General features: G+C 41.7%; 2 protein-coding genes across 2 annotated transcripts in view; both read right to left on the bottom strand.

The window, feature by feature from the left end:
* Window positions 1-766: 766 nt before the first annotated feature.
* On the bottom strand, window positions 767-13,594 carry LOC307027213 (uncharacterized protein). The gene is made up of 7 exons (XM_079695421.1): window positions 13,386-13,594; window positions 12,372-12,463; window positions 12,134-12,226; window positions 10,178-10,383; window positions 7,736-7,854; window positions 3,770-7,410; window positions 767-1,105 (listed from the first exon to the last, which is right to left on the bottom strand). Exons 1-7 carry the CDS (start codon window positions 13,546-13,548, stop codon window positions 785-787), a joined length of 4,635 nt encoding a protein of 1,544 aa, XP_079551547.1. The 5' UTR covers window positions 13,549-13,594; the 3' UTR covers window positions 767-784.
* Window positions 13,595-15,580: 1,986 nt separating this feature from the next.
* LOC307027214 (F-BAR and double SH3 domains protein 2-like) overlaps window positions 15,581-26,716 on the bottom strand; it is a 46,652-nt gene continuing 35,516 nt past the window's right edge. The window contains exons 13-17 of the mRNA XM_079695422.1: window positions 26,287-26,470; window positions 25,566-25,792; window positions 20,415-20,619; window positions 19,680-19,744; window positions 15,581-18,752 (exon numbers count right to left, since the gene is read on the bottom strand). Of these exons, the coding sequence (XP_079551548.1) occupies window positions 18,669-18,752; window positions 19,680-19,744; window positions 20,415-20,619; window positions 25,566-25,792; window positions 26,287-26,470 (765 nt within the window). The 3' untranslated portion in view covers window positions 15,581-18,668. The remainder of the gene's footprint in view (window positions 18,753-19,679; window positions 19,745-20,414; window positions 20,620-25,565; window positions 25,793-26,286; window positions 26,471-26,716) is intronic.

A 26,716-nucleotide genomic window follows, 5' to 3' on the forward strand; every position in this document is an offset into this window, starting at 1 on the left:
GTCAAGCTGGCAGTATGCATTTTATATTGCCAAGTAAATATATAATATGGGATGTAGACGATGTGTTCTGATTGGTTACTCGTGAAAAGTTAATTTTAAAAACCACAATTCATACGACATGGGTGGATTTAATCTGTCTTCATATCTCACCTTTTCAGAACTGCTTTTAATCTTTCATTCTTGTTGCGTTTTGTTTATTTTAAGAGGGTTGTTTTTTTTATGAACGTAACATGTAAAGTGTCTTTGAGTACCATTAAAGGGGCTCTATAAATAAAGTGTATTATTATTATTAAAAATATATATGTAAAAATGTGTGAATTCACTGATTATGTTCATAAAATAATATACGGACAGAAATATTAAATTCTTAATTAATTCCCGTCTTAAAAGATGTTTTCTTTGGCTTTTTCCTTCATTTGATGCATTTTGATTAAGTTATAGATTTATTTCTTTTCAGATCTTGTGCAATTTACTGTATACACTTTGTTTGGTAATTCTACTGTGTAATAACCATAACCATTGTTATATGCAAAAGATAATTTTTATACTATCTCAAACCTTATTATCACTTACCTTTATAAATACAGCTACTCATATTGTAGCCATGGATGAGTACTTATTTGTTTTTATTTTGGAGTACTTAAGTTTGCTTTTCCTTAATATTTAACATATGAGCTACTTTTTTATTGCTTGTCTTGTTTTATATATTGTCTTCTGTCTTCAGCTTGTAAACATACTTTCTAACTTCTAAAAAAAAAATCCACTTGAATGATAAAAACGTGAGTTATTTGTTGGTAGTATCGTGGTATCTGTGAGTACCCACCAGCTCTGGTTGGCTCGGGAGCCCGCAGTGTTTGCAGGGGTCGTCGTTTGGAGGTAAATCGTCGTCTGAGGAGGTCGAGGAGTCCGATTCTCGTCTCTCTCGGTTTCGATTGCGTCTCCGTTTGCGTCGCTCCACCTTGTAATCTTCGTCGCTGTCGTCCTCTGCCTCAGTTTCCTCCTCGGCGCTCGACTCGTCTTCGCTGTTTTCCTCTTCGTCTTCGGAGCCTTTCTTTTTACGGCGTGTTCTCGTGTTGGACCACCGGACCCTCCGTCTCTTCCTCCCCTGAAATAACACATGTGGACCTTTAGTACGGGAAACACTGTGTGCTTACGACTTTATTCACCAATATTAATGACTGAAATTAGAGTTTGTGCAAGTGGTCATCTCATTGTTAAGAATATACTCCACTGCGTACTAGATTAGCATTTCTTATACAGAAGAGTCATGTTTCATTTTTGTAAAAAAATTAATTAAATTTTTTTTTTTTTCTAATTGTTTTCCCTTTTTGTGTCAGCTTAGACAGCAGTGTTGTGATACGATCTGTTAAATTGTAACACATGTTTATTTCTGTTATAAATCAATTATTTGATGACATTTATACGTCATGGTTTTACATTTGTTCTAATTTTTCTTTGTAAAACTAGTCACTACGAACTCTAGATAAAACAAAGAAGTTTCTACATTTTTATGCATTAATCGTAAAGTTTTAAAGTCCAACTAAACGCTTAATTTGAGAGCATGCAAGTTAATAAATAATATGATGGGGGGGGGGGGGGGGGGGGGGGTCATTATAATCAGGTCTGTTTAAAATCTTAAAGCTCTTTTCTACGCATTAAAACGGGAAACATTTCTACAAACGTGTGGAAGAATTTAATCGTCTTTTGGTTTAAGCACCTGAACCTAACGGCCCCGCGGGCGGGGGCAAAACGCCACATCTTGCAAGAAACAGCGTCTGAGGGCTTCTCAACATTTAAAAACCTATGAATGTGTCATACCCACTTAACGGGAAGAAACTCAGCTATCAGACAATATTAACAATTTTTCGCTAAACGAAACACAAGGGTAATAACAAAGGCTCTGAATTAGCCCTGAGCGAAAAAATGCTAACACACTTAGCACAGAACTCACGTTACAATACCCCTATTACTGATCAGATCTGCACAAACAAGATATCGATTAGCAAGCTGAGATTCCACAGATTCCTGAAATAAGTATCATCACTGAGCGATCAGAACAACAAACAACACAAATTAGCTTTACGGAGCCAAAACGGCTATAAACGTCTTAGCTTTTTGTTTTCTGATCAAAAGTTGTGTTCAATGGCATTACAACGACAAAAACGCTGCTGAAGGTTAATCCAATGTGTCTGTGTCACTTTGAAATGATTAATCCATCTTCATATTTATGTCAATTACGGAGTTTTCATATTAGCTGCTACGATAGCTACTCGAGCAGGGGTATTCAACTAAAATTCAACGAGGTCCAGTTAGAGTAAATGTCCCCATGCAAAGGTCCGGAACATCAACATGTCTAAGTTGCTTTATGAATTAGTGTGTATATATTGAAGTAGCTGTAGCTTTATCAACGTCTGCATGTCATCAACAACTGACTGCCAATCAAACAAAGAAAGTACAATTCAAAAACAACAATATTCAATTAACGTTGAACTATACAGATATACAGTAAATACTATGGGTATGTGTAATGTTCCTCTCGGGCTGCATTTAAAAACAAAAGAGAAAATAAATAAAATAGGTTTTGAAAATATGTGCATCTTAAAAGTGTTTAATTTTAGATAAATAAAATAAAGTGTAGCAGCAGCTTGGGTTTCCCTTTTTCTTTGTTAACCGTTTCACATCATGACTTAACAGTTTCAGACGATTATAGAACAATATCAGTCTTTACACATCATAACAATTGAACAGTTTTAAAGTCTCTCTTTCTTTCCCTCTTATATTGCAGTCCCTCTCTCACTTTGTTTTAATTCAGTGTGAGAATTGAGCTGGAGCTTGTCCTGCCAGGAGTTTAGATCTGGGCTGAAATGGTGTCAGGGCCATTCTCATACACATGCAGGTGCTCATTGGTTAGCCTCGGTTAGCTCATTGGTTAGCCTCGGTTAGCTCATTGGTTAGCCTCGGTTAGCTCATTGGTTAGCCTCGGTTAGCTCATTGGTTAGCCTGGGTTAGCTCATTGGTTAGCCTCGGTTAGCTCATTGGTTAGCCTCGGTTAGCTCATTGGTTAGCCTCGGTTAGCTCATTGGTTAGCCTCGGTTAGCTCATTGGTTAGCCTGCCCTGGAACCATATTTAGTTTGAATGTTGATCCTGGTGGACTGATCATATCGGGCTCTGAGACTGCTTATTTGTTGTGACCTCAGTTCTGAGTTGAGAGAGAATGTTTGGTCTCATGGTGGCGTTTTGGCACTTTTAATGAGCGCCACGGTCTCTGAACAAATGAGACACACTGGCTCTGAGCTCCCAGTGGGCAGGATGAACATGAATGAGTCCACTCAGGGTTAAGAGCTCTGTTCTCACTGTCCACTTTCCTCTTCTTGGAGAGCGCCATGTGTAATTATGTGTCTCTCCCTGTCTGCCGCTAACACCCCTGTTCACCCTCCTCTCCACTTCTCTCCCTCTATCGCTAATTATTCTCTTCACTCACTTTCCTCTCCGCCGTATCGCTCACTCCTCTCTTCTTCTGTGTTTCTCTCCCTGTATCGCTCACTCGTCTCGTTGCCCCCTGACTTTTCTACATCCAACTCAAAGGTTTATCATTACTTTGAGAACAAATATTATTAATTTAACCCTTTTAGAAGTTAAGTTATATTAATTTGTTCTGGGAATGTCTTTTTCGAGCCTGAGACCTGAAAAACAGACTCGGGGCTTCAACATGTCCTTGTATTTAATCAAACCTCTTATATTATATTTCACACCGGTGAGTAATCTTACCTTAGGTTTGGTCTGACCCTCCTGCTCGGGTTTCTTCTCCCTCGGTTTCTTCTGAACAGCTTTCTCCTCCTCCTCCTCCTCCTCCTCTTCTTCTTCGTCCTCGTCCTTTTCTTTATCATCCTTTTCGTCATCGTCGCTCTTGTCCGCCTGTGGAGCAGATTTCTCCGGTTTCTTTCCCTGGGTCTCCACCGCTTTATTCGTGGGTCTTGAGATCCTTGGAGATCTTCGGAGAGACATCCCGGTGTTTGTATCAGACTCTGAGTCCTGCCTCTCTGCTCTCGGAAGCGCGGCTTTCCTTCGACGCGCCGGACGTTTCGATCTTCGTCGTGAAGCCGGAGTTCCTCTGCCGTTCGCCACCTCCTTTTTTGGTGCCTCCTCGTCATCTTCATCTTCATCGCTTTTGCCTTCCTCCTCAGCCGGCTTTTCCACATCCGGTTCTTTGCTCGGGTCGCTGGCTTTCTCCGTTTCCGTTGAGGATTTGCTGTCGTTTTTATTTTCAGCTTCCGTGTCCTTCCCGGTTTCCGTTTTATTTGCAGAATCTGTTTTGCTTTTGTTGTCCGTGTCAGTCTCCTTTTTCTTTGATTCGCTGCCCTTTTTATTTTCGATTCCCGGTGTCTTTCCAGAGTCTGTGTCCTTTCTCTTTTCCGAGTCTGTGTCCTTTCTCTTTTCCGAGTCTGTGTCCTTTTCCAAATCTGTGTCCTTTCTCTTTTCCAAGTCTGTGTCCTTTCTCTTTTCCAAGTCTGTGTCCTTTTTCTTTTCCAAGTCTGTGTCCTTTTTCTTTTCCAAGTCTGTGTCCTTTTTCTTGTCTGTGTCCTTTCTCTTTTCCAAGTCTGTGTCCTTTTTCTTGTCTGTGTCCTTTCTCTTTTCCAAGTCTGTGTCCTTTTTCTTTTCCAAGTCTGTGTCCTTTTTCTTTTCCAAGTCTGTGTCCTTTTTCTTTTCCAAGTCTGTGTCCTTTTTCTTTTCCAAGTCTGTGTCCTTTTTCTTTTCCAAGTCTGTGTCCTTTCTCTTTTCCAAGTCTGTGTCCTTTTTCTTTTCCAAGTCTGTGTCCTTTTTCTTGTCTGTGTCCTTTCTCTTTTCCAAGTCTGTGTCCTTTTTCTTGTCTGTGTCCTTTCTCTTTTCCAAGTCTGTGTCCTTTTTCTTTTCCAAGTCTGTGTCCTTTTTCTTTTCCAAGTCTGTGTCCTTTCTCTTTTCCAAGTCTGTGTCCTTTTTCTTTTCCAAGTCTGTGTCCTTTTTCTTGTCTGTGTCCTTTCTCTTTTCCAAGTCTGTGTCCTTTTTCTTGTCTGTGTCCTTTCTCTTTTCCAAGTCTGTGTCCTTTTTCTTTTCCAAGTCTGTGTCCTTTTTCTTTTCCAAGTCTGTGTCCTTTTTCTTTTCCAAGTCTGTGTCCTTTCTCTTTTCAAAGTCTGTCTCCCTTTTTTTCTCCAAGTCTGTCCCCTTTCTTTTTTCCAAGTCTGTCTCCTTTCTCTTGTCTGTGTCAGTCTCCTTTCCCTTTTCCAAGTCTGTCTCCTTTTTCTTTTCCAAGTCTGTTTCCTTTTTCTTGTCTGTGTCAGTCTCCTTTTTCTTTCCTAAGTCAGCCTCCTTTCTCTTTTCCAAGTCTGTATCCTTTCTCTTTCCTAAGTCTGTGTCCTTTCTCTTTTCCAAGTCTGTCTCCTTTCTCTTTCCTAAGTCTGGGTCCTTTTTCTTGTCTGTGTCCTTTTTCTTTTCCAAGTCAGTCTCCTTTCTCTTTTCCAAGTCTGTATCCTTTCTTTTTTCCAAGTCTGTGTCCTTTTTCTTTTCCAAGTCTGTGTCCTTTCTCTTTTCCAAGTCTGTGTCCTTTCTCTTTTCCAAGTCTGTGTCCTTTTTCTTGTCTGTGTCCTTTTTCTTGTCTGTGTCCTTTCTCTTTTCCAAGTCTGTATCCTTTCTTTTTTCCAAGTCTGTGTCCTTTTTATTTTCGGACTTGGTGTCTTTCTGCTTTCCAGTTTCCTTTCTATTTTCCATATCTGTGTCTATTTTCATTTCTTTGTCCGTGTCCTCTTTCTGTGCCGATTCCGTCATCATTTCCAAATCTGTGTCCTTTTTATTTTTAATCCCCGTGTCCTTTCTCTTTTCCAAGTCTGCATCCTTTTTACTTCCCGTCTCCATTTTCTTAGCCTGTTCTTCAGACATCTCTCCCTTATCCTTTCTCTCAGTTTCTTTAGGGACGTTAATCTTCTCACTGCACGGTTTATCTTTCCCATCAGACGTGTCCTCTTTCTTCTCCTTAGATGCAACAGAGTTAATCTCAGTTTTGTCGTCCTCCTGAGGCTTTGTCACATCGGGTTTTACGGCCACTGCTTCCACCTCCACGGAGTCGCTTATCTCGGAGACATCGTGCATCGGAACGTCTTCACAGTTGACAGCTTTCTTCACGTCTTCAGGCTTTTCCGTGTCAGTCTCAGAGGCTTTCTGTTGCTTCTTGTTTAGATCTTGCTTTTCGCCAAGTGTACACGATTTGTCCCGCTTTTTAATAACAGGAGACTCCACCGAATCTGATTTGTCACTGATTTCTGCCTTTTTAAGACTTGTTGCGGCTTCCTTACTCTCCGCATTATCACTTTCTTTTAGTCTTTCTGTACTTTTCACAACCGAAGTTGATGCAGCCTTTTCCGATTCAGCTGATTTCTTTGCATGATCTTTGTCTGATGTTTTAATGACTCCTCGCTTTTCTTTCTCCGCTGATTTATCCGATTTCTCAACATCAGCTTCACAAGTCTCCTTTTCTTTATCCTCACTCCTTTCCGTTTGCTTCGTCTTGGTTTCCTCAGCCTTACTTGACTTTGATGCGTCAACACTGGCTGTTCTTTCCTCCAAATCTTTTGATTTCACTTCTTTCAACGCGTCTTTCTCTGACTCACCAGAAGCTAATGTTTCTTTCAACGCTTTGTCTTCTGCACATGAGTCTTTTGTAGCCGATGTAGCTTTTATTGGTTCCTGCATTTTATGATTAGAGCAGGAAGCGGCGTCTTTTAGCGACTCGCTCAAATGGCTTTTCGCTGACGCAACTTCCCCATTAACGTGATCGTTTACACTCTGCGCTTTCTTGCTCTGATCGAGAGTCGAGTCGGCTTTGGGAGCTTCTTTGAGCTGAGAAACAGACGGGTTTTGAACTATGATCCCACTATGTTTCTCAAAGTCTTCGCTAAACTTCATTCCCCTTTTCTTCAGGGGGATTTTAGCCTGTTGGTCGTTCTTCAGAGCTTGTTGAATCTCCTCGGTTTTCTTCGCCTCGTCTCCTTTCTCTGCCTTCACTGATAAACAAGACACCTCAGAGGCCGGTTTACTTGTTGCCGTGTTGCTTGGTTTCGTGTCCGACACCTCCATCGGTTCCTCTTTGATATTCTGGACTTTTGTAATGACGCTGAGATCCGAGGCGGGCTTTTCTGAATTTAACTCAGCTTCGGGTTTTTCTTCGATGACGCCATTCAGAGACGTTTCTGATTTAAAGTCGACTTCCTCTTTTGCTTTCTCTTTATTCTCTGTCTCTTTATTCTCTTTCTCATTATTCTCGGTCTCTTTCTCGTTATTCTCGGTCTCTTTCTCATTATTCTCTGTCTTCGGTGAGACTTGACCGGCAGCCTTGTCTTTGATATCTTCATCTGAAGAGCCCTCGATCTTTTTGACTTCACCTGGAATGTAAATACAGAATAAAACATCAAAATGACTGCTTAAATAATATGAATATCAAGAAAAACAAAGAAAATGTGCAGACTTTTATAGGTATAACTTAACACTAATACTAGTAACTTAGTCGTTATAGCTTGCAGTTAATTTGATGTAACTCTAAATACTCTGGGAACTGATTTCCTCTCCTCCTACAAAAGACTTTTCTGTGTAAGTATGTTTCTCTTCCTATAACATTGCATTAGCTTGGTGATTAAAATGTGCCTCACACAACAACAAATAGTTCATTCTAACGTATTGTAATGTATTATTTGAAAGTCTAAACCTCACCGTCTGTTTTCTCTTTCCCCTCTTCAGCTGCAGCTTTCATTTCCTCGTCTCTTTTTAACAGCGCGGGGTCGATCTGTGTTTTCAGAAGAGCAACAACCTCCGCCAGGTCGTTTCTGTCTCTGCAGGGAGACAAGAGAAGGAGATAAATATAATAAATCACTTTATATTTACAGAGCAACACACACAGTACCTGCTTTAATAAAGAGCATTAGCATAAAACCTATGGTGATTGTGATATCTTTAAAACTGCCTATAGTGTTTAATATGCATTCTGTCTTTTTATACCGTCTACATTTCTATAGTGTAGTCAATATGTATACTACTGTCTATAGTGTGTATACCCATTAATTTAATTCATACTACATATAATATACCTCTTTAAAATATGTCATAAGTATATTCTTATATTAAACACAATGACCAGCGTTTCCGCCAGGGGGGCGTCTTTCCGTCATTTGACGCCCTTATTCAGCTCGGAACGCCCTGAACTCGAGCCGAGGGCGGTCAAAAAAATAAATAAATACTTTGAGAGAAGATTGAGTTTTTATCGCTTGAAATGACGAAAAGGAAAAAGGACAAGGACATCCTTCTGTTGGAGGGGCAGAGGAGTCTGGTGGGATTCTTCTCGCCACTAAAGCGTTTTCCTGTGACGGAAAGTGTACTGCCGGCGAGCCTTGGCGGGGGGTGATAGTGGAGCACGAGGGTCGGGGCCCTGCAGCAGCGAAACTGAGGCTCCGTGGTGAACTTAAGAGCCGTTTAGGAGCCGGTTCTTCTTAGTGACTAATTTAATTTTAGTCTCTAAGAAGAGCTGGAATTCCCATCACTAATACGTAAAGAGATAGTATCTATTACGCCCCGTTCACACAGCAGCTTTAAAAAAATCTTCCAACGCTTCTCTGCCCATTGACTTTGAATGGGGTGACGTCACTTTGTCTCGCTTTTCGCCGAACTGCATTGTGGGGAAGCAAAGCAAAGATTTCCAGGCATCTCAGGATTCAAAAGTTGAGCAATGTTCAACTTTTGAAGCTGAGCTGGAAGCGTCAGCCAATCAAATCCCGTTTATGCAAACCTGACAGTGCAAGCGCTAGCCAATCAAACCGCGTGCAAGCTGGGAGAGCCATACCGCAGTTCATTTCCTCATATTTCAAACGAGAAATTACGGTAGCAAATCACCCGGTTCTTTACGACCAGACTATTTACCGGGATACAAACCGGAGGAACCAGGCATGGAGGGAGGTGGCAGAGACAGTGGGTGAAACTGGTAGGTTTTTCCCCTGTTTGGAGAGTTTATATCCAGTTTACTTCGTTTTAACATTGCTATTGCTTTGTATGTCGGGGGCGGGAGATTCATGTGATTGGTTGTTGGTCGCAAAAAATCCCCAAGCTTTCAGACACGCCCACCTCCAAGATTTTTTCAAAGCTGCTGTGTGGACGGGGCATAGGGGACAGCTCAATTCAAAATTCACGTGACGTGACACGACACGACGTCAACCCCCCCCCTCCCTCGCTCTCGGGGTGGACGCCCTCTCAGCCCTGGTCTGACGGAAACACTGATAATGACACTACATTTTACTGCTTCTCTTAATACATTAATAATGATAAAAGGCACTTTTCGAGGCTCTCAAGGTCGCCGTACAAGGTACATAAAAAAAAAAAAGTATAAAAAAGACAATGTAATCACTGGTTAGACTTTAACTGCATTTTGTTGTCTTAATACTCTAAACAAGCCGTTCCCAACCTGTGGGCCACGAACGTATTGCAAGTGGGCTGCCAAATAATTAGCAAAACATTATGATTTGTGTGGAAACTTTTTCATTATTAAGATTTATTTTTATTTGAACCTCCTTTCTCTTTCTCTTTCTTGATCCTCCTTAGCAACGGTCATTACAGTCCTTGACAGTGGTCTGTACTACTGGATTAACAACGTGTCAGATGTTCTGAATTGACCCATCAGAATTTATTTAGCCTCCGCATTGTTTATGGTTGAATGCGAGCCGTGACATTTTTTTGGATTCTTAAACAACACTTTTTGTTACATTCCATTGAATGCTTTTAACATCCCGATAGCAATGAATATCTGAAGTCCTTTGACAATAAATACATTAAAAAAAAATCATCTGATGAAGCCGTGGCGCTGTAAAAAGCACGACCAATCATCTGAGCCGGCCCGGCTAAAGTAGCCTTCCATCTGTGCACAAACTTATCTCGTGCCCTCATTGGTCATGTGCACGTTCGTGTGTGTTGGAGGAGGGGCTCTGTAAGGAAGTGGCAGATTTTTTTCGGCTGTGTATTTCAAAATTCTAGCGCACTCGAGCTGGTTTCTCCATTCTTACCTACCCCACCTTTAAGTAGGCCCTGAGTGGAAACCGCTGCTCTAAACTCTAATTGATCTCACATTTCATGCTGTGTATGTGTTCCTCAATAAGTCTTTTCTGTGCTTACTTGACGATGCACTTCCAGGAGGATCCGTCCAGGTCGTCCTGCTCCTCGATGTACAGCCGCACGTTGTCGCTCTGGTCCAGTTGGAACCAGTACATCTGACCGTCTTTATCGCGGCCGATCGGCTGCAGACGCATCTTATCCGGGTCCTCCTCGTTGATGGCCGTTTTGAACTTAACATTGTCATCGAACTGACACTCACACAAATACTGGAGAGAGAGAGGGGAAGAAAGGGACAGCATGTTTTTAATATAATAACATGTTGTTGTGTTTGTAATGAACTTTTAATTATTTGACTTTCTTCAGATCTGTGAGTGAAAGACGCTGAAGATTATTACTGCTGCTTAAGTAGAATATAACACAAGGTTACTAAATCCTAATTTAATTGCAAGTGAGGTGTTCATTAGGGGTGCACCGAATGGGAAACAGTTGGCCGAAAACCGAATGCCGAAAATGATTAATAGAAATATATATATATATAATGTATACATTTTTTACCAATGTTGTTCAGTTACCTGATTATGGAAAAATACATGATTATGGCAAAACTTAACTTAAATAATAATCACTATTATGAGTCCATAAAACATTTATTCAGCACTTTTGAATGCATACAGTACATTCATTCCAAGTCAAGTGCATTTTCTTTTCTCTGTAGGATAACTAGAACAAAGTGCATTCAGAACAAAGCCAAGGTGCTTTAAAATAAACATCTAGGCCAGTAGGCCCACAACAAACTAGTGTAAATAAAGACTGTAACAGCCAGGCCTTCAACAACAACAAATGCACCTATAAGTTTGGTAAGCTAACGTGTTGTTGTGATGACGTAATCAAAACGCGGCGACAAGCACGGCGCGCGACCATGCTCGCGGCTGGCTCACAGCCAACATGTCTGCCGCTTGGAGATATTTAAAAATATCAGAGAAAGAGGCGCGGATTGCGATTTGTAAAACGTGTTCAGCTGACATTTCTCGAGGGGGTGTAACTGCAAAGACTTTCACCACTTCGGGATTACTCCACCACTTGAGATCAAAACACCCGGACAAATATGCGAAGTATAATCAACGTAACCCTGTTCTCTGACATTCGGCCGAAAGCCGAAAGGGCCTTTTTAACCATTTTCGGCCGATAATTTGGTGCATCCCTAGTATTTATAATGGGTTTACAGAATATGGATTATCTCTAGATTATGTTTTATGATACTGTATTGATTTCCAAAACACTACTGATTTGTTATGAATATTTGTACATTACATTACATGTTAGACGCTTTTATCCAAATTGACTTACATACTCAATACTGTGGGCAATCCCCACAGGAGCAATTTGCGGTGAAGTGTCTCAGGGACACAACGACATGCTGACTGCAGGGGGCTTTGAACCTGTGAGCCCCTGATCCAAACACCAAAGCACAACCCACTGCGTCATACACATATTTGACATGCTAAATCGAGAATAGTATATTACAGTCCTTCGGGGAAACATTTCCACAATGCACTTTGTAAAAGCTGCACTAACATGTATTAACGTTTTTTCTGTCTGCTTTTTTTTTACATCCGTCTTTGATTGCGAAACACTTTGTTACAATACTTTTAAAAAGGTACTTTAAAATGAAATGTATAATCCCTATGTGTGCGTGTAGGTAGATCTTTTAACAATGGAACAAAGATAAGAGACGTTATTGATCCCAATTTGGGAAATGATTTTGTTACAGAAGTGTGTTCAGGCATTAAAATACAAATACTTAAAAGAGTGGAAAAGAGAATTAACAATGAAAAATAATTGTGGTTTAAATATTTTACGCCTTCAAGTGAAGATCAACTATGCATGGCTTGTCAATTGATGTACAATAGTAGAGACTAAGCTGAACACTAGTAGCTTTGAACTGTTCGATCTAACCTATCAACGTACCAAATGCATTTTCTATGTACAACAGAACAAAGCTATATGCATTCTTACTTTAAGTAACCCCGTCTTGCACTCTGTCGACAGATCTTTGTATCCGTTCTGCTCGAGCTCCCATGCCCACGTTGGGTTCAACTCCTGACATACCTGCGGGGGAAAAACAGATATTTAAATCAGCAAATTAAAGAAATAAATCTGAAAACCATAACTCTTTATATTCTAGTGCGAACATAATTTAAAAAACATTATCCTCCACAACAATATCGATGTTATAATAAAGTCCTTATTTTACCTTTAGGAGATATTTCTCCCATCTGTCCGCTGACACAGATTTGCCGATTTTCCTCAGCAACTTAACGTGAAGATCAACGAGCAGCTTTGGAACTGAAAAAAATAAAAACATGGGAACAAATGGTGGATTTTAGCATAATTTGGCCCCATTCCAACAGTAAATAACAGTGACAGATCTAAATGAATTGCTGTAATTAATAAGGAAATGCGGGTTTATACAACACACATTCATCAGCATTTTCATAACTAACCCTAGCCCCAAATGTATTCGATGTAAAGCGTCTTTGAGCATTAGGAAAAGCGCTATAAAAATCCAATGTATTATTATATAATTCATAAGTAAAAGAAAGTGTACTTGCATGTGAGAAGATGAAAAAAATGTGTGTATTTTGTGGAAGTATTAACAGGATGGTATACAGTGCTACACCTTGTACTTATACATACATAAACATCCAGTGCAACTTTTTCTAATTCATTGTTTACATATTTTTAATTTGAAAGCTTCCACCGGAAGTCCTCCTCATCATGACGGTTAGCTTGACACACACTGAGCTAACCACTACATGGCGAAATAATTTAACTGTAAATAAAGTGCACAATTACGTGTTCGTTGCAGACAATGACATCTGCACATATTAATTATCAAAAACCACGACGTGTTGCACGAATTAGCTCCATCTTAACTGCTCTCAAACACTAATATCGACCCCACATTTACTGCCTGTGTTGTGTTTGAACGCAGATAAAGGCAGCCTGGAGACAAATTAAGCCCTCTTCAAAAGCTCAAAAGTGACAGAAAACCTCGACTAATTCCGCATGCTCACAACTGAATAAAGACTTAAATACACACAGATATATGTTCCACTTCGTAAAACAGCTCTGTGACGCAGTTAATAACATTTAAGTGAAGGAGAAGGTTAGAAAACCACACAATAACACACAACATGCTAACGTAGCTGCTAGCATGTTAGCATGGTTTTATTCTCCTCCTCCCCGTAAGAAGAAGCTTGCTTACCGGCCTCAGCTGAGGATGTGTCCCGTAGATATCTCTCCAGCTGCGGGAAGGTGAGCTCCGGTAAGTCCAACAGAGCTCCGTAGCGCTCCAGGAAAGAGCAAATCACGGCGTAATTTGGACACAAACCGGGGGAAGAACTCGCCGTTGCCGCCGAAGCAGCCATCTTTTCCACACCAGTGTGAAGCCAGCCGGAATACAGAACTGCACTTCCGGTGTTACCAAAATAGAACAATGGTGTTTCACGTATTACGGTGTTACAGGTAAAACAGACATTCTGAATGGAGGAAAGACGACATAAATAAAACCACAATACCATTTTAGATGTTTATGCGTGTAGATTTTAAATGACAAAAAAGCACCTTGAACTAGAAATAGGACAGTTTTACACACACACACACACACACACACACACACACACCCCCACACCCCCCCCCCCCCCCACACACACACACACCACTTCAGGGGACGTTACATTGACTTACATGCATTTCCTGGATACTTATCCTAACTTTAACCATAACCAACACATCCCTAACCCTAACCAAGTCTTCACCCTAAAATGAATGATTCCCCTTATGGGGACCTCCATTTTGTCCCCATAAGGGAGGCGAGTCCCCACACGTGACTGTAAACAGATTTAGGTCCCCACAAGTATAGTAATGCTAGGCCACACACACACACACACACACACACACACGGTTGAATTTCTGTTTTGTGGTCCTCATATCTTCACAAGAAAGTGTGCAAAGGTATTTGTATCTGCTTATTTGAGTTATTTAAATAGTCCATACAATTGTTATTATATACAACTCAAACCACTTTTTACAATAGAAGTACATATTTTACGTTTTTTCGTATCCATTTTGATATATTTTAAACTTATAAATGATAAAATAGGTGCATAATGTAAGTGGGAAGCTGCACTTTCATTCATGACTAATTTCTTTTCACTGTTGATGAGTTTTGATCCATATGTTCACCTGGTTTTGTTGTTGTTGTTAAAGACAGATAATAAAAGACTCAGGGTTCATGAAAGATATATTAGTAAGGTGAGACACACACAAGGCAGATACTGCGCCATATTTTCCCTTGGAGACTTTTATCTTTGTGCATCGCTAAAACCACGTGGGGAAATAAAGACCATTTGTCCTGCTCCGCCAGCAGGGGTCAGTGTGGAGACAGCTTTCAACAGGCACAGTTTATTAAGTAATAAAATGATTTTAGTCTTTGAAAATGGTTTTTTTCAAGATGTATTTCAAGTTTTTACTTCACTCTGCATTTCCTTGAGATGAATTTGCAGTTATATGATAAGTAAGAGTACCGTAATTACACATAGATATTTGGACATTTCTGAACAAAAACTACCAGAAACTTTCCCTCGAAAAGGCACTACTCCCTTGAAGAATAATTTGCTTAATGGAAATGAACAAGCCAACACAATCAACTTTCATTTTCACACACTTTGACATTTAGTATCTGCCTTTAACCTATAGTAGTCTCTAAGGCAGGGGGGTCAAACTCAATTTCATTGCGGGCCACATTCGCATAAAGGTTGCACTCAAAGGGCCGGTTGTAACTATATAAATATATAATATATATATAAAATAATGTATTATATTACATCATTGCCTCTGATTTGGATTATTATCGGATAGGATAATAACTTAGTAATTAACTACGTCTGAAAGCAGAAGTCCAGGGCAAATAATTGCAAGTCTCTTCAGTGTGCATGTCACAAAACGAGATGCATTGTGGGACATGTAGTTTATGGGCAACCTGCTTCTGTAAAGTGGCATGTAACCGTATAATAAAAAAGATAATATTCTTTGCAAGCTCTTGCGGGGCCACATAAAATGAAGTCGCGGGCTGGATTTGGCCCCCGGGCCTTGAGTTTGAGACCCCTGCCATAAGGAGTAGTGTAATGTATAATATATGATAGAAAACATCTATGGTCAAAACAAATCAAATAAGCTCAAAAATGACTCCTAGTGCTTTCTTTCGTCTTTTTATCTGATTATTTGACCTTTTCACTTGTTTTTGTATTTTAAAATATATTGTCTCTGTCTTGATTTTCAGTCTAATGGTATTTCTACAGTTTAAAGCTCATGTTTGACTGTTTTGTAGCATTGTTTAGTTGCATCTTAAGTGATAAAAAGGGCATTAAAACAGGTACAGAAAGAAAAACTGGAGACATGTTTGTTCTGTTTCATTAAGCTATCTTTATTTCACATTTATTTGTACACAATAAATACAGTTAAACATCCACGGGTGTAAATACGTCGCTCAGCAGCCTCTGCAGAGCTCCCTTTGTGAGTGTGGGCAGTTTGTCGCTGAATTTCTGATCCAGACTTTAACTTCCGTCCGACCACTGTTTATGTTTTCATCAATACAACAGGGTAAACGCAAACTTCAAAAATAAGTTTGATGTTATTCAGATCTCAAGGAGATCAACGAGAACACAGCTGACAGATATCTCTTTTTCCTATGATCCAATTCCACTTAAACAAAAGGTTTGAATAGATTTCATTTTTAATCCTAATTCTACAGGAAACAAAAAAAAGCGGTGCTAGTATTTGTACGGATATCCATCTCCAAGCTCTCTGTAAACTATTTCAAAAACACAATCAAAGACACTACAACGGCTATTTAAGGCTAAATAACGCAAGGTAAAAGAAAGGAAAGTATTCATACCAATATAGCAGGTACACAAAATATTCAACACACATCCACAATACTGAGAAGGAATAAGAAGACATCAAAAAGTGCTTCACTATGACAGTATAGATTTTTTTTTTTTTTTTTTTAATCGGACAGCTAGCAGCTCAGGATGTTTCCCTCCTTAAAAATAAAGGCAAGTTTCATAAACGGCACCTCAGTGTAAACTGTCACCGACTCGACGAGCAACCGGCAACTTCTACCGGCTGGAATAACATTTCTAGATCTTTATTTTACAACAAAGGAAACGTTAGACTACACAAGCGCGCTCTACGCTTCTCCCTTTAGGACTTTCCTCGCATCGGGTGCAAAGGAAACTAACGTACGTTTGGGAATTAAAAAGGTCAAAGGATTTTGATTTCTAGGAGATTCTCCCTACCGACAAAAAACATCTAAACTAAAATTGCCACTTTTCCCTTTGTTGTGTTTTTTTTTCAGAGGGGAGGACCAGCCTCGTCCCGTTTTGATCGAGTGTGTGTGTGTGTGTGTGTGTGTGTTTGGAGACTTTTGGTTTCCCGTTGGAGCTTCATGTTCAGAACATGTCCTGATGAAGGTGTTGCATAGAAGAAATCCAATTATAAAAACAGCTCGTGGAAATAAAGTCAGAGCCACACAGGAAGTGATATAGTGAGAGACAACTGGGCGATATGGTTGAAATCCTTAATATACACTTTTTAAAAAGATATGTCCTGATATTTATATAAACGGAAGATCGCTGCTTTCACAGTAGGAACAACATATATATTTTAATAATGCCTTGATAGAGATATTTTAGATTTCCAACTGAATAATCATTTGTAATGTGGATTTAAATGACTAAATGGGGCAAATAATAAACATTTAAAGGTCCCATGTCATGCTTTTCTGGTTATGACCCGCCCCCTTGTGTGTTATGAAGGTTGTTCTGTATGTAAACGGTCTGCAGAGTGACAAACCCTCAAAGTACACCCTGTAGGGAGTAAAACTCTAACACAGAGAAGACCTGTCTGTGCTGCCCCAGAACGCCTCGTTGGACATTTCTCTTTTTCCATTGTTTACTTCCTGAGTACAGTGACGTGCCCATACCCAAATGGACGGACCAATCCGTGGAGCCGTTACGTTAAGTAAATTGACCAATCCGCGGACTTCCTCACACACTCAATCTTTTCTCAGCTGCAGCTCCGCCAATTTCTCTTCCCTGAGACGGCGGGACGCGGCGAGGCTTTAAGTCGGTGTGTGAGCACACACACATATTCCCAGCCAGCCAGGCTGTGGGTGTGTGTGTGTGTTCGGGCTGGGTTTCACTGTCTCGCAGACGGCCACTGGGCTCACGGGGGGGGGGGGGGGGGCAGGAGCTCCAACAAGCCGTTTAGGACAGAGAGTGAATACACATACTATACAGAGATGCTGTTTGAGAAACCAATGTGAGTTTGGAACATTGAACAATTTAAATCTATGCTAGTAGACCTCAACAATGGAACTATGATCAGTAGAAATGGCCGTGACATGGGACCTTTAAGGTGACATTTCTTTGAAGTAATGCGGCTTTTAAAACCAGGAAAGTATTTGATATTATGATAACCAAAAAAATGCATCGATATTGAGTCTCATATCACAATATTAACATAATATTGCCCGGCCCTTTTTATACCTCTTTAAAAATACATCAATAATGAAGGTTTATGACTTTCTAGCCCTCCATTTACAGGTTCTCTCAAAATAATGATTGTGTTTCTCATTATTTATGGGGTATAATTCACTCTGTCCAATCATATAACTGAAGGATGTGAAGCTCTTTTGGGAACATATTATACATTTTCGCACAAAGGGTTTGATTTAAAGTTAATATCAATCTCATTTTTACAGTAGAAGCCGTTCTATATGCTCTCTGCTCGACGCCTCGTTGGTTTACATTATTGATGCACCAAAGTTGTGCAAACAGTGTTTCGCTGGTTTTTAACGTTTAATGTTGGAGATGGTGGGCGTATAATCTGCCCAGAGGATTCACTATTGTTGTTTGTTGCTGCTTTTTACACAAAAACTGGGCTAAAACTGCATTTCATTGTGCAACCAGAAAGCATAATGACAATCAATGATCCGTAAATCCTCCCCGTGTGGAGCAGAATCACCTTTTCTATTGATTCTTGCTTTTAACAGGTTTCACTGTTTGGGTCAAATACATTGTATTATCCGCCAGTCATCACTATATCATTTACTATGAGCAAAGAATTTGAAAACTGATACCAGGACTGATATTTCAGGACACTTAACGGCAGGTATTCTGTCTGTTATCAATACATTTAGTCAGGACTGTGAAGTGATTCCCGTCCGGAGTGAAGAGCTGGACATTGTGGATCCGAGAGGATGTATAGCTGTGAATAAAATGGATCATATCTGCTCTTCTTGAAGGGTGCGCGTATAGTTCAGAGAAAGGCACAATGATCCTCCGCAGCACACTGACCCTGATGAGGTGATGAAAGATAAAAAGCCTTCAGGTGTTTTTTTAGTTTCCTCTGGGAGTGCGCTCAGAGCCGTGAAGAAGTCCTCTCTGGTTTAAAAACAGCCGTCACCTCCAGGGTGTCGACGCCTTCACACCAGAGTGATTTCCACCTCCTCTCTGCGCTTCACCTGGCCGCGAGGGTGCTGCTTCGGGGGCGGGGGGGCGGCACGGACCTGAACAAACATCCAGTTATTAGTATATCTCGTATTGTTGTTGCTGCCCCAAATAGTCGATTCATCACTAGTCGACTAATTAAGTCTTAATCGAACAATTTTTCATTAGTCGATTAGTTGAGGGATTTTTACCGACACTCATATTTTTTAAAACTAGAACTAAATGTTTCCGCGTGCGTCTTTGCTGCTTGTTCACACACACAGAGACACACACAGACGGAGACACACACACACACGCAGATACAGACAGAGACAAACACTCTCACACACACACACACACACACACACACACACACAGAGACACACACACACACTCTCACACATAGATGGACACACACACACACACACACACACACACACACACACACACACACACACACACACACACACACACACACACACACACACACACACACACACACACACACACACACACACACACACACACACACACACACACACACACACACACACACGCAGACACATAAACGGGCACACACACAAACTGAAAGCATTTTGGGAAGAAAATAGATATTTATAATCATAATGTATCATAAACGTGCAACGATTAGTCGAGGACAGCCCTAGTTGTTGCATCATAGATTGAGCATAATTCCTAAGTTCTTGAAATGCAGTCAAGTAAAAACATTGTTTTGCACTTTTTGCATCCATCGTTTTAACCACTTCTCCTGCTTGGCTTTGATTTGGGAGCACTTTGTATCAGCAGCTTTAAAAGTGCTATAGAAATAAATTGTTATTGTTATAATAAAAATAATTGTAGATGCAAGAACTATACGCATTTCTGTTTTTACGCTGGCTCAAATCAATCAATTGTTAATTACAATTATTATTTCCACACCAACAAATATTGAATGGTTTCATATTAAATCTATGTATGTAAATTATTTATAGAGTGTGTGCACTCACAGGTCGAATGGTGCCGGAGCTGCTCTCTGGGTATTTGGGGGGTTGAGGGGAGCCTTGGACCGGACCTGAAGAGAGCAGAGAGCACAGATCAGCGTCACTTAAAGGTCCCCTATCATACTGTCTCTCATCAATATACTATAGGTCTCAGATATATCCAGAGTCTGTCTCTGATTGGCTGAAACCCCAAACAGATCATTGCAGCATTACCCATAATCCCCTCTGTTTCAGCCCTGTTTCCCAAGTGTTGATTCTCTGTCTGTTACTTTAGATGAAAACAAGGAGCCCCTCCCCACGCCCCTCTGAGAGATATTTGGTTAAAAAGAACACAATAGCCGCGTCCACACCGCAGTACTTTTGCCACTTTAGTTCCGATATAGTTCCGAAATGTCTAATCCTCCCCCAGGGACTTATTCCGGTGTGAACGCGATCTGTACTTATTTCATGAGAACTAAAGAGTTCTCATGAACCTTTGTGGGAAAAGTACTGCGGTGTGAATGCGCCTAATGGTGCTCTAGGAGGAGATTCAGGTGATAAGGGGGGGGTTACCTTGGCTGGTGATTGGCTAATGGTTACACAAGACAAAACATCGTTATGACATCACAAAGTGGCCAAAATCTGATCAGCTCATTTTCAGACAGGTTTTTATAGAAATGGATCAGGACAAAAAGAGAGAGAATCTTTTATGAAAAAAGTGGATTTTTCACAATAGGTGACCTTTAATACAGTAAATCTTACTCTGAAAGGGGCTTTTGTGGGGGGCTGGGGGGGGCCTGTGGTGTCCGTTGTGGTAGGAGGGGGGTCGTCCTGTAGGGGAGGCGGAGGCGCTGCTGGGGCTGGAGAGTGGGGAGGAAAGGGTGGGGGTCTGCAGGGGGCTGCTGTGCAGAGGCTGGAAGGGGCTGCGAGGGGATCCTCCGATCTGAGCCAATGGGGAGGGGGACGCCTGGAAAACAGCAGGGGAGAAATGAGACTTACAATAAGTATCAGAAAGGAGAATGGAAGAATTCTGCAAATAAAGCCAGACTTTTTAAAGAAATAAAGCATATCTTCCAACCAGTGTTGTAGTACTCGAGACCGGTCTTCTTATACAGCCATGGTCGAGACCACGGCTGTTGCTGGGGATGTGATTGGATGTAAAACCCCCTGTTTAAAAAATGTAACCAATAATGTCACTTCACGTGATCCCGAATCTTTGCCCTCAGGCGCCGCAATGTTTGTAAACATGGCACTGGTCTATACCGGCTGCTACCGCCTCACCTCTCGACCACCCCGTTCACACACACTCAAACGGTCTTGTAGTGAAGATGTCGTCAAATTTGTGTGTGTGTGTATGGCTGGCTTACGGGGCTTTCACTGAGCGCAAACTCCTGAGTGTGAGAGAGAGAATGTGTGTGTGTGACGGCCCGTCCACACTACAGCTTCGACAGCTTCAAAAACGGTTTCCAATGCGTCTACCCATTCACTTTGAATGGGGTGACGTCACGTTGCCTCGCTTTTAGCCGAACTGAATTGTGGGTGGCAGAGCGGAGCTTTCCTGGCGTTTCAGCAGAAGTTGAGCAATGTTCGACTTTTGAAGCTTCTGAAGCTTTCGGTGGAAGCGTCAGCCAATCAAATCATATGCCAGTACAAGCTCTAGCCAATCAAACCGCTGCTTGTGTGTCAGGGGCGGGGGATTCATGTGATTGGTTGTTGGTCGAGCTTCAGACACGCCCGCCGGCAAGCTTTTTTTTAAGCTGTAGTGTGGACGCAGTGGTTGCGTTAGACTTTTTCGTTGTCCGTCATTTTGACGGACAGGATCGTAACATTTCCGTCATAATCCATTATTACACGTCATTTTATTTTTCATGTTTTAATGATGAGATGAGACATAATTCATATTTATGTTTGGGTACTGAGCAGCAAATGTTCATTCATTCGTTTTTTTTAATGATTCATACAGAACTTTTAAGGGCATGGAGAAGAAAAAAAAGATGAATAGAGACACCGACCATGTGCTCACTTTTCATGTCAACACGAACATGAATGATTTATTTTTTCCTGCACTGACAGCACAGCAGAGGGGGGCAGAGGCCGCTAAAAACACCGCGAGCATTGTGCCTAAACAGGCAAATATGAACAATGCCATCGTTTTAAATGAGACAATTACTATCAAAATATGAACAAAACACAGAACAACTCAATTGATCTGCTGTGGCCTAGCCTGAACACTGATTTCTGCATCGTCGTGCACCCTCTGACAAATCCGTTACTCATCTTAGCTTTTCTACAGATGTCGCAGAACATTTTGCCATCTTCCCTCCTCAGCCACTTAAACTCTTGCTCCCACTGAACCCGGTACTCCCGCTTGAACTCCTTGCCACTTACTTGCCCCTCTGACGCTGGCTGAACGTTGTCAGTTTTAGTCTTACTGGCTTGTCCTTCATCCTCCACCGCATCAATCCCTCTTTTTTCACCTCGTTTATCCACACCATCACAATTACTGGGCTTATTAAAAAAGCTTCGGACGATCAGCTGCCCTGACATTTTGCGATTGCTAAAGCCGGTTAAACAACGAGGTAATCAACGAGGTCAAAAACAAGACTAGACAATAGCTACTTAATATACACACACTCGCCACCAACTGGACAGGGGTGTGAATGACTACATAATCAGGGGTGCACATAACTGTTTTGCCCTGATTCTCAAAGGAGCACCTTTAGATGTTGCTTGGTGCGCATCCTTAAAATTAAATAAACCGGACCTTTTGAGGGGTACTTCACTTTATGAACGGGGGAGGGTGCGCTAGTGAACACGCAGCAGGGTTACTGTGCGGAGCGCATAAAGCAGACCCTTCACGCGATAGCGAGGGATCGCAGATGCCGTCGTGCTCTTGGACGGATTAAAACAATTAAACCTAAATAGCTCGCGAATTATACTTTGGCGACCGTTAATATAGCTGGGCGGCCCGCCCAAGTACAGTCTATGTGTGGGAAACCCTGCTATATTAACAGTTCTTACAGTATGCAACTCGCAAATAGCTCTCTCTCTTTTCTATCTCTCTCTACTCTATTTTCTCTTTCTTCTCTCATCTCTCTTTTCTCTTTCTCTCTCTCAATGTTGGTGCGCAAATGCGCCTTTTTTCAAATGATCCGGTGCTCTTTTTTGGCGGGGGGTGCGTATGCGCACCTGCGCACCAGTTATGTGCAGCCCTGTACATAATAGTTACAAACTACAGTAGAGTAGATCGCCCTCAGTCGACCTGGCCACTAAGGATGTAATATAATGTGGGCCGCTGGTGGACATTTTGGCGCTGTTCCGAGATGTGTTCTAATCTGTCAAAATGACGGACTGCTTTCAGATTTTTCCGTCATTGTTAGAAAAAATCTGTCATTGACGGAAAATATTCGGTTAACGCGACCTCTGTGTGAACGGGTCGTTAGGATTGTGCATCTCCATCACTGAGGCCGATGCGATGCGCATCTCGATACGTTGCCACGATACGATACATTAACGATACATTTGAAACACCAGGTGATACGATACGATTCACCCCTGTTGCGATACAGTTCGATACGATTTGATTCAACACGATGCAAAATAATGATACTTCAATATGGTACGACAGAGGATTTTTGTTTTATTCCTTATATGCAGCAAATCATACATTAACAAAAAAGTGCTTTACAGCTGTACCGAAAACGTACCGAACCGAACCGTGACCTAAAAACTGAAATGTTTGTGAACCGTTACACCCCTAATGAACAATAAAGAATACAAATAACCTTTCACAAGCAGCTCTATCATAACTGCTTACGGCCCGTCCACACAGCGGCGTGCATTGACGCTTGCCGGCGGGCGTGTCTGAAACTCGACCAACAACCAATAACATGAACCTCCCCGCCCCTGACAGAAAAGCAGCGGTTTGATTGGCTAGAGCTTGTACTGGCATATGATTCGATTGGCTGACGCTTCTGCCGAGGCGTCAAAAGTTGAACATTGCTCAACTTTTGCTGCGAGCCACGCCAGCAACGCTCCGCGTCGCTTCCCACGATGCAGTTCGTCGAAAAGTGACGTCACCCCGTTCAAAGTGAATGGTGAAGCGTCAACGCACGCCGCTGTGTGGACGGGCCGTTACAGTAAGGAAGACATTTAAACTGTTATTGGCCGTCACAGGCTGCTGTAAACTAAACACCACTCTCTGACAGAACACCTCACTGAGTGATTTAACTCTATGTCTAACTTCCAGGTTTCTCTTTTCAGCCGCAGACCCCATGTCGCCTCTTTATGTGCGTCGCTAAGTTCCTCGTACTACGTACTTTAAAGCGGCTCAGCATCGTTAACAATTTGCGAGGGATTTTTCAAGTTGACCGTCTTTCTTGAACAATCAAGTTGCCAAACGTTTGATTTGTAGGTATTTTTCGGTGCGCTGTGTTTCTCTTTCTCCTCGACTTCCGTGTGTGTTGATAACTGAGACTCTCGGCCTCCGTAGTGACGAAGCAAAGATCGTCTCTGCTGAGTGCTGACAGGATATTATATGAATGAATCGGTTTTTTTTTTACAATGCAAAATACGCTACAATCGATGCATCGCGAGTTCAACCCAAACTGTAGCCGATGTGCACTCGCATCGAGAACGTTTATGCCGGTGCACCGATACGAATCGGTGAATCTTAACATCTCTAGTGTGTGTGTGTGTTTGGCTGGCTTACGGGGCTTTCACTGAGCGCAAACTCCTGAGTGTGAGAGAGAATGTGTGTGTGTGTGTGTATGTGTGTGTGTGTGTGTGTGTGTGTGTGTGTGTGTGTGTGTGTGTGTGTGTGTGTTTGTATTAAAGGGTTTTCCTTCATCCTGTGTGTGTTTGTCTACAAAGGTGGTTCCTGATTGGTTGGTTTTTTGTTTGTTGCTTAGACCTATATACCGAAGCATTTATATTATGATGTTTTATATTATGTTACTGTTTTTATATGAAAAGGATAACTTTTTCAATAAATATGATGAAGTTGAATTTATATCTTATGTATGTGTGTCTTTCAGATCAAACTGACTCTAATCTTACACATGGTATTGTAAGTGTATCATGTAGTGTTGGATTCACATTAGTCTGGTTCCAGTCTTGATTCGGTCTCGCCCTCTTAAAGTCTTGGTCATGTCTTGGTACTCTCCGGTCTTGGCAATGTCTTGGTCTTGGTAATGTCTTGGTCTTGGTACTCTCTGGTCTTGGTAATGTCTTGGTCTTGGTCTTAGTACTCTCCAGTCTTGGTAATGTCTTTGTCTTGGTACTCTCCAGTCTTGGTAATGTCTTGGTCTTGGTACTCTCCGGTCTTGGTAATGTCTTGGTCTTGGTACTCTCCGGTCTTGGTAATGTCTTGGTCTTGGTCTTAGTACTCTCCAGTCTTGGTAATGTCTTGGTTTTGTCTTGGTCTTGGTAATGTCTTGGTCTTAGTACTCTCCAGTCTTGGTAATGTCTTGGTCTTAGTACTCTCCAGTCTTGGTAATGTCTTGGTCTTGGTACTCTCCAGTCTTGGTAATGTCTTGGTAATGTCTTGGTCTTGGTAATGTCTTGGTCTTGGTACTCTCCGGTCTTGGTAATGTCTTGGTCTTGGTACTCTCCGGTCTTGGTAATGTCTTGGTCTTGGTACTCTCCAGTCTTGGTAATGTCTTGGTAATGTCTTGGTCTTGGTAATGTCTTGGTCTTGGTACTCTCCGGTCTTGGTAATGTCTTGGTCTTGGTACTCTCCGGTCTTGGTAATGTCTTGGTCTTGGTACTCTCCGGTCTTGGTAATGTCTTGGTCTTGGTCTTAGTACTCTCCAGTCTTGGTAATGTCTTGGTCTTGTCTTGGTAATCTCCGGTCTTGGTAATGTCTTGGTCTCGGATAAGGTGGTCTCGACTAAGAGACTACTACCAACACACCTGTGCACTGCCGCCATCTTTTTGTCCGTCTCCGTTCTCGCTACCGCAAGTCAGATCCTCCACCAGGACGGCAGGGAAAACACCAACAACCCCGTTAAACTCCCCCTCCCAGAAACCGTCGTCCTCGTGGGTTTCTCTGCTCAGGATCCGGATGATGGCGCCTTCCGGAAACGACAACTCGTCCTCTGTTTGTCCCGCGTAGTCGTACAGCGCCTTGGCAAACGACACTGCAGCAAGAAGAGGACAGGTTGAGAAACTGTTGGGAAAACACTGAAAGTACTCCTCCAACATCAGAGTAACATGATAACAAAGGTATCCCAACTGCAGCTGTGAACGTGACAGGATGTGTGATTACCTAGAAGAGCATCAGGACTGTTTGAGGCATATGATAGCTATGTGATTAACATGATGATTCAGCCTCTATGGAGAGAGACATATGACAAGCATGATCATTTCTGACGTGGAGCTAATCTGAAGTAAACATTGAATACTGCTTTCTATTCCTCCATCTTGTGACTGTGTAACTCCCTCTCTTGGATATCAGCATGTGAAGGACACTGTTCAGGAACTAGTTGATGCTCTGTATGTGATGACTCCTTCCATTCTGGAGAGGATCACAGATACATGGATCCTGAGATTCAAGCTCAAGCCGGTGACCTGTGATATTTTTCTAACAGAAAATAGGACTAAATGGAATATGAAAACATAATTGTTCCCTCACCGCTGGAGTCTCCGTTGACGGATCCTGTTGGGAGTTCAGTTTCCGGCTCGGTGGAGTTACTGGAGGAGTGAGAGCGAGCGTCCAGAGCAGCGAGAGCCTGCAGCATGCTGAGCAGACTGTTGGAGGAGGGCAGCTGCAGGTATTTCTCCGGGACGTAACCCACCAGCCCACTGCGGTTTCTGGCCTGGAGAAAATGCAGAAAATATACACTTTCAAGCCGAAGTCGAGCACCACCCGACTAAAGAACATATTTTCCCACCAGGCTGTCAGGAAGCTGAAGCCTCCTCCCTCCACTGGACATTAACACCCCACACAGACACTCAAATCCAGCACCAGACATTTTTTACGCTGCTATGGACAATCTTGCACTAATGTACATTTCTGAAAGATATTGAAGGTACTGTTATTTTGTATATATTGATTGTTGTGC

The sequence above is a fragment of the Notothenia rossii genome (genome assembly GCF_949606895.1).
Source record: "Notothenia rossii genome assembly, contig: scaffold_219, whole genome shotgun sequence".
Lineage (NCBI taxonomy): Eukaryota > Metazoa > Chordata > Actinopteri > Perciformes > Nototheniidae > Notothenia > Notothenia rossii.